Source organism: Osmia bicornis, chromosome 9, assembly GCF_907164935.1.
Source record: "Osmia bicornis bicornis chromosome 9, iOsmBic2.1, whole genome shotgun sequence".
In the NCBI taxonomy this organism is placed as follows: Eukaryota; Metazoa; Arthropoda; class Insecta; order Hymenoptera; family Megachilidae; genus Osmia; species Osmia bicornis.
In genome coordinates, this window is record NC_060224.1 from 10,759,108 (window position 1) to 10,767,718 (window position 8,611).

At 37.3% G+C, this 8,611-nt stretch overlaps 1 protein-coding gene across 1 annotated transcript; it reads left to right on the forward strand.

Annotated features, from left to right (window-relative positions):
* Window positions 1-7,225: 7,225 nt before the first annotated feature.
* LOC114881967 lies at window positions 7,226-7,861 on the forward strand. Its single transcript, XM_029198853.2, has one exon. It carries the CDS (start codon window positions 7,226-7,228, stop codon window positions 7,859-7,861), a length of 636 nt encoding a protein of 211 aa, XP_029054686.2.
* The last annotated feature ends 750 nt before the right edge of the window (window positions 7,862-8,611 follow it).

An 8,611-nucleotide genomic window follows, 5' to 3' on the forward strand; every position in this document is an offset into this window, starting at 1 on the left:
TCATACCTTCCTACAGATCAATGTACATTTAATAACAATATTATTATTACTATATCTACATTACATATAATGTAATATACTGGTACCTTCCTACAGATCAGTGTACATTTAGTTACAATATCACTATTACTATATCTGCGTTAGATTTGTAATAGACATTTTATAACAATATCATTTTTAGTATATCTACATTAGATGTAATGGAATATACTGATTCCCTAATACAGATCAATGTGCATTTAATAAAAATATCATTATTACTATATCTACATTCGATATGTAATATACATTTAATAATAATATCATTATTACTATATCTGCATTAGATATATAATATACATTTAATAACAATATTATTATTAGTATATCTACATTAGGTATGTGTTTAAAGTTCGAAAATTAAAATGAATAATCGGATGGTGAGTGAGGTTTTAGGTAGAATAAAGTCTAGTTTTTAATTAATTATAGCTTTAGGTCTTAATTGATTAAATTATAGCTTTAGTTTGTAGTTTTTTGTTTAGTTAAGACTTGAAGATTTGTAAGATTTGTAAAGTGTTAGATCTTTTAGTTTTACAATAAACCAGTTGGCTTTTAGCTCGCTCTTGTCGTTCTCTCTCACTTAACCGTTCTCATTGTCGTCTGAATTTCTTATAATTCTCGTGAGAATCAGTGGTCGCACAGGTGAGCTCGAAAGTTTGGTAGAGTGGGAAGAGCGACGAGAACGAGCGCCTCGTTAGTGACATTAATTTAATTCCAAGTAAGTGTTACCGATACGTCGGTAATTAAGATCCCCAACAGTGTGTAATATACATTTAATAACAATATCATTATTAGTATATCTACATTAGATATAATGTAATATACTGATACCTTGCTACAGATCAGTGTACATTTAATAACAATATCATTATTACTATATCTACATTAGAAATAATCTGTTCTCGGCGAGAATTAGAGTTTTCGGAAAAGGCGTGGACTCCGCCTTTTCAAAGACGTGGGCGTCGAGGAGAAGATGAACGACACAGCTTACCGGTCACTAATTGCGTATAACTTATAATTTTTACACAATGAGCCGTGAATGTAGTACTACAAAAATCACACTTGTGTTTTAATTTGGGATTACACGATTCACAGACTTCGCGGTGCAAGGCACTGAATTGAAATTAAAAATGCTCCAAACTCGAGTAAAGATAAAGCTCTTGGTTGTTGCTGTCGCTTGATAATCGCTCTCTGAATTGCTTTCGCATTAATGCCGTAACGGTTCGAATTTAGGAGTTTTAATATTGGCGAGCGCTCGGATCGGTGGTTAGACAGCGCAGCAGCGATTGCTTTTACGTATTTGGTGAAGACGGGATTATCGATCCATGTTACCGACCGAGATATTCGTACGAGTTTGAAGTGCGAAATTCGTACACGTACACACGTTATAAAGATGTAGAAACACCGTGGCCCCTTTCTTTGAGGTAACTCTGCACTATTCTATGCTGTAAATGCCACTTCCAGCGCAGCTGTGCAGAAGAAGAACAAGAAGAAGAAGAAATATCTCGGTACATGTGCGTGACGCCCCTTTCCTTGAGGTAAATCTGCAAATATCTCGGAAACGGTGCGAGCTATGGCAAAATGTTAAGAGACCTTTTCTGTAGGAAATTAAATTTCCTACTATTTATGTTCTATGACATTTTTTGATCAGATGCGCAGTTTTCGAGATATATCGAGATATTTAATAAAACTACGCATCTGATCAAAAAATGTCATAGAACATAAATAGTAGGAAGTTTAATTTCCTACAGAAAAGGTTTCTTAACATTTTGCCACAGCCCGCAACGTTTCCGAGATATTTGCAGATTTACCTCAAGGAAAGGGGCGTCACGCACATGTACCGAGATATTTCTTCTTCTTCTTGTTCTTCTTCTGCACAGCTGCGCTGGAAGTGCCATTTACAGCTTGGAATAGTGCAGAGTTACCTCAAGGAAAGGGGCTATAGTGTTTCTGCATCCTTGTAATGTTGGTGCGGCTTCGGAACTATTAAATATCTCGATATATCTCGAAAACTACGGATCTGATCGGAGAATGCCATAGAACATAAATAGTAGGAAATCTAATTTCCTACAACAAATATCTCTTAACATTTTGCCATAGCTCGCACCGTTTCCGAGATATTTGCAGATTTGCCTCAAGGAAAGCGGCGTCACGCACATATTCCGAGATATTTCTTCTTCTTCTTGTTCTTCTTCTGCACAGCTGCGCTGGAAGTGGCATTCACAGCTCCAAATAGTGAATACAGCTTAGAATAGTGCAGAGTTACCTCAAAGAAAGGGGCAACAGTGTTTCTTCATCCTTATAATTTTGGTGCGGCTTCGGAACTTTTAATCATCTCGATATATCTCGAAAACTACGGATCTGATGAAAAAACGTCGTAGAACATAAATAGTAAGAAATCTAATTTCCTACAAAAAAGGTCTGTATTCATTTTGCCATATCTCGCACCGTTTCCGAGATATTTGCAGATTTACCTCAAGGAAAACGGCGTCACGCACATATACCGAGATATTTCTTCTTCTTCTTGTTCTTCTTCTGCACAGCTGCGCTGGAAGTGGCATTTACAGCATAGAATAGTGCAGAGTTACCTCAAAGAAAGGGGCCACGGTGTTTCTACATCTTTATAACGTGTGTACGTGTACGAATTTCGCACTTCAAACTCGTATGAATATCTCGGTCGATAACATGGATCGATAATCCCGTCTTCATCAAATACGTAAAAGCAATCGCTGCTGCGCTGTCTAACCACCGATCCGAGCGCTCGCCAATATTAAAACTCCTAAATTCGAACCGTTACGGCATTAATGCGAAAGCAATTCAGAGAGCGATTATCAAGCGACAGCAACAACCAAGAGCTTTATCTTTACTCGAGTTTGGAGCATTTTTGATTTCAATTCAGTGCCTTGCACCGCGAAGTCTGTGAATCGTGTAATCCCAAATTAAAACACAAGTGTGATTTTTGTAGTACTACATTCACGGCTCATTGTGTAAAAATTATAAGTTATACCCAATTAGTGACCGCTAAGCTGTGTCGTTCATCTTCTCCTCGACGCCCACGTCTTTGAAAAGGCGGAATCCACGCCTTTTCCGAAAACTCTAATTCTCGTCGAGAACAGATTATTTCTAATGTGGATATAGTAATAATGATATTGTTATTAAATGTACACTGATCTGTAGGAAGGTATCAGTATATTATATTATATCTAATGTAGATATAGTAGTAATGATATTTTTATTAAATGTACATTCATCTGTATCAGGGAATCTGTATATGACATTATATCTAATGAAGGTATAGTAATAATTGTATTGTTATTAAATGTACATTGATCTGTAGTAACGAATCAGTATATTACATTATATCTAATGTAGATATACTAATAATGATATTATTATTAAATGTATATTACAAATCTAATGCAGATATAGTAATAATGATGTTGTTACTAAATTTACATTGATCTGTAGGAAGGTATCTTACAAGTATATTACATTATATCTAATGTAGATATAGTAATAATGATATCGTTATTAAATGTATATTCCATATCTAATGCAAATATACTAATAATGGTATCGTTATTAAATGTATATTACATATCTAATGCAGATATAGTAATAATGATATTGTTAGTAAATGTACATTTTTCTGTAGTAAGGAATCAGTATATTCCATTACATCTAATGTAGATATACTAATAATGATATTGATATTAAATTTATATTACATATGTAATGCAGATATAGTAATAATGATATTGTTATTAAATGTATATTACATATCTAATGCTGATATAGTAATGATGATATTGTCATTTAATGCACATTACATATCTAAAGCACATACAGGGTGTTATGTAACGCATTTTCACGCTCCTAGGTGGTGGTAGGGGGGATGATTCTGAACAACTTTTTCCTTTGCGAAAAATTGATCCGAAGCTTCCTTTTTGAATTATTAAGCAAAAAACTGACCAATCCGAGCGCGTATAACGCGCGGGCTCAGGGGCGGCAGCGTCGGCTACGAAGCGGGGCTTGACGTAGGTCGCGAACGAACGGCTCGGCACCCCGTTTACATAGCACAATAAAAAAATTAAACTAGTTAAACATTTTTTGTTGTTGTTCAAAACGAATACGGAATCTAATCTCTTGTCGCCTGTCATTATGTAAAAAAGGAAGTTTTAAACATTCTAAATAACAAATAAAAATGTTTGAAATGAAATAATCAATACAAATTTTAAAACAATTTCAGTGAAACTTACCCATTCGTTCGTAAATTCCTATCTGGGTCAATCCTGGGTTATTGTGTCAGTCTTCATCATTTGACGAAGAAACGCGTGTGCAGAACAGCTGATTTCACGGTCGGGCTAGTGAACTTGCCTCGTTTATTGCACTTAGGTACAATAAACGCTTTTGTGTGGTCGTTTCAGTGAAAAAAATCGACCCCGAAAGGGACTGCGCGAGTGCGATACCTAAGTGCAATAAACGAGGCGAGTTCACTAACCCGATCGTGAAATCAGCTGTTCTGCTCACGTGTTTCTTCGTCAAGTGATGAAGACCGACACAATAACCCAGGATTGACCCAGATAGGAATTTACGAACGAATGGGTAAGTTTCACTGAAATTGTTTTAAAATTTGTATTCATTATTTCATTTCAAACATTTTTATTTGTTATTTAGAATGTTGAAAATTTCCTTTTTTACATAATGACAGGCGACAAGAGATTAGATTCCGTATTCGTTTTGAACAACAACAAAAAATGTTTAACTAGTTTAATTTTTTTATTGTGCTATGCTAACGGGGTGCCGAGCCGTTCGTTCGCGACCTACGTCAAGCCCCGCTTCGTAGCCGACGCTGCCGTCCCTGAGCCCGCGCGTTATACGCGCTCGGATTGGTCAGTGTTTTTGCTTAATAATTCAAAAAGGAAGCTTCGGACCACTTTTTCGCAAAGGAAAAAGTTGTTCAGAATCACCCCCCCTACCACCATCTAGGAGCGTGAAAATGCGTTACATAACACCCTGTATAGTAATAATGGTATTGTTATTCAATATACATTGGTCTGTTGGAGGGAATCAGTTTATTACATTATATCTAATGAAGATATAGTAATAATGATATTGTTATTAAATGTATATTACATATCTAACGCAGATATAGTAATAATGATATTGTTATTAAATGTACATTGATCTATTGGAAGGCATCAAGATATTACATTATATCTCATGAAGATATAGTAATAATGATATTGTTATTTAATGTATATTACATATCTAACGCAGATATAGTAATAATGATATTGTTATTAAATGTACATTGATCTGTTGGAAGGCATCAAGATATTACATTATATCTCATGAAGATATAGTAATAATGATATTGTTATTTAATGTATATTACATATCTAATGCACATATAGTAAAAATGATATGGTTACTAATTGTACACTGATCTGTAGGAAGGTACCAGTATATTACAATATATCTAATGTAGATATAGTAATAATGATATTTTTATTAAATGTACATTAATCTGTATTAGGGAATCAGTATATTACATTATATCTAATGAAGATGTTAGGGAGTAATCTTCCTTAGTTGGTAGAACTAGATTGTAAAGTGTTCTATAAGTTGGCCATCTTATATTATTAGATACGTTTTTGTTTTACTTTAAGAGTTATTATACCCCGAAAAAGAAGCTTGTGTTTTAGGATTACAAAATCCAAATGAATCGCGTGATAAATTGAAAAAAACAATGTTTTCTGTTATAATTCACTACTTAATAAATAAATAAAGTGTTGTTTTATGTTTATTAAAAGATAACAGAAATATGTATAATCTATATCCAGGCCCACGTGCAATCCAACAGGTTATGGGCCCAGGTTCACGCTGTGCTATCAGAGATATAGATTATAATCGTAAAAATAAGTAAAATAAGTAAAAGATATAAGTATAAATAAGTAAAATATATGTAAAAACAAGTAAGAAAAAATAAGTAAAAAAAATATAAGTAAAAATGAGTAAAACTAAGTAAAAAATTTAAGTAAAAATAAGTAAAAATGTAACGGGGTCGGTCGGTTCGGTGCGCACGGCGTTGCGCACCGCGGTCGGTTTCCCCGTGCCAGGGTTCGCAAGGGAACAGGTCGGTAAATAATGAGGCGGTGATATGTTAGAAAAATATATATGTTTATTCGGCTATTCGGTTATTGCGGCTATCCTCGCCGGGTTGGTCGGGCGGTATTCTCCGGCCTCGGGTATTATAATCAGAATAGTGTCTGGTGGTTAGACAAGTGGAGCCGCTTTCCTTAAACTACTGTACAGATCTCACGTACTACGGTCGGAACCCGGTCCGTCACAGAAATCACGCGGAACTTATACCTAACGCTCTTACAAGCTAAACGGACGCACGCTGGTATACGCGGAGCGCGGGCGCAAGCGGAGCGCGAACGCGAACAATTCAGCGAAAGCGACGAGGCACTGTCGAGTGCCGAGAAAGTCAACGCAAAAGTCGGGAAAGGAAAGACCCGATTGGGCCGACGGTATTTTATTCAATCGCGCTGCGGTGTTTCGCGCTGCGGTGGAGTTGTTGCCCGTTTGCCTCACGCGGCTCGTCTTCTCGTACGTCGAGGTAGAACCGAGCAGCGAACGAGACGACGACCAATCCTGGCCAGCCTGGGTAGCGCCGCGAAGCTGGACGGAATCGGCTGCCAAAGGCAGAATACGGTGCCGTGTAGACTAGCGTTCGGAATCCCCGCGGAAGCACCAGCAGAGATTATGAACGCGCACTAGCTTGGTCACCCCGGGTCAACCACGGGACTGACGAGGCTAGGCGCCTACGGCCGCTGGACCTATAGGAGCTGCCAGGTCGTAGCGTAGTGCAATGCTACGGCCCGTTGGCCAGAGATCTCTTCGCCAGGAAACCCATGGCGTCGAGAGCTCTGGTGCTCCGGTCCGGACCTCCTAGAAGGTCCCCTCGGGGCCGAAGCCCCGAGGCAACTCTCCGATCCTCGCATCGATCGGTCCTACTTATAGTCTAATCGCACGGGAGTGGGGGTGCCGCCGTGGTGGGGCCCGCGATGCGCGACGCCGATCCGCGGCTGTCGTCGCAACAATAAGAAAAAAATAATAAGTAAAATAAGTAAAAATAAATAAAAACAAGTAAAACCACAAAATAAAACAAACAGCAATAATGGAAAAGTGTACAAATGAAGAATTGAACCAAATAGAAAAACTAAGGGGATCAGACAACTATCAGATGTGGAAGTTTCAAGTACTAATACATGTGGAAGCAAGTGACTTGAAAGATATAGTAACGATGGATCCACCAGATCCAAAGACTCAAGTGTGGAAAAAGAAGGATGCAAATGCGAAGAGGATAATTGTAATGTCGATAGAAAAGAAAATCATGACGCAGATAATGAACTGTGAAACTGCAAAGGAAATATGGAATAAAATTAGGGCAATCTATGAAAGAGACAATGAACAATTAAAATGCAAGTTGCTGCAAGAGTTCTTTGCTTACACCTATAGTAAAGATATGGACATCTCCACGTTTATAAGCAAACTTGAGAACATGGCCTGTACGCTTAACGCACTGGACACAAAGGTAACTAAAGATATGTTAACTTCAAAGATTTTAATGGCGCTTCCAGAAAATTACAGACACTTTGTAAGTGCGTGGGAATCCTCACCAGTGGAAGAAAGAACATTGGAAAATCTGACTGCCAGGCTGCTAACTGAAGAACTGAGAAATAATACAGAGAAAAATGAAACAGTGTCAACTGCTTTTAAGGCAACAGAGACAAGATGCTACATCTGCAACTGATCAGGTCATATCGCCAAGTACTGCAAGAAATGGAACTATAGAGGCAGTACATATGACAGCAAAGGAAAACGATACTTTAATAAAAATGTAGCTAGCCATAGTTCAAGGGTAAATACCACAAATAACAAAGAAAGGTCCGCGTCATGCAGCATATGTAAGAAAAATAACCACGTGGATGCAGACAGTTACTTTCGGAATAAGACAGATAAGAATAGACAAACAAATCTAGTCTCCTTCCTGGCACACGGAAGTACAGAGAACTGGATTGTAGACTCAGGGACGACTTCGCATATGGCAAATGATAATAAAATACTAAGAAATACAAAACCCACTGACTCAAGTATTAAAGTCGCCAAAGCAAATGAAGTTATGAAAGCTGAAGGCGTTGGAGATGCAGAATTTGAAGCCTGCAAATTGAAACAAGTAGTATACGTTCCAGAATTGACATCTAACCTCTTGTCTGTAGCTGCAATAACGAATAACGGAGGAGATGTTCTATTTACCAAAGAAAAGGTGATAATTAAAAAGAAAAATAAAGAAATTTTAAGAGGAAACAAGACTGAGAATGGTCTATACGAAATCAAAATGAAATTAAAACCCAAAGACAGTGCACATTTGACCAAGGAACAAAACCAAGTTGAAATGTGGCATAGAAAACTAGGACATTTAGGAATAGAAAACATAAAAAGACTAATAAACATGTCTGACGGGACAAATATCTCAAAGAAAGATGCAGAAGAAGCTAAAGAA

Coding starts and splice junctions, on each gene's coding strand:
- LOC114881967 (XM_029198853.2), top strand. CDS start 7,226: ATGGAAAAGTGTACAAATGAAGAATTGAACCAAATAGAAAAACTAAGG.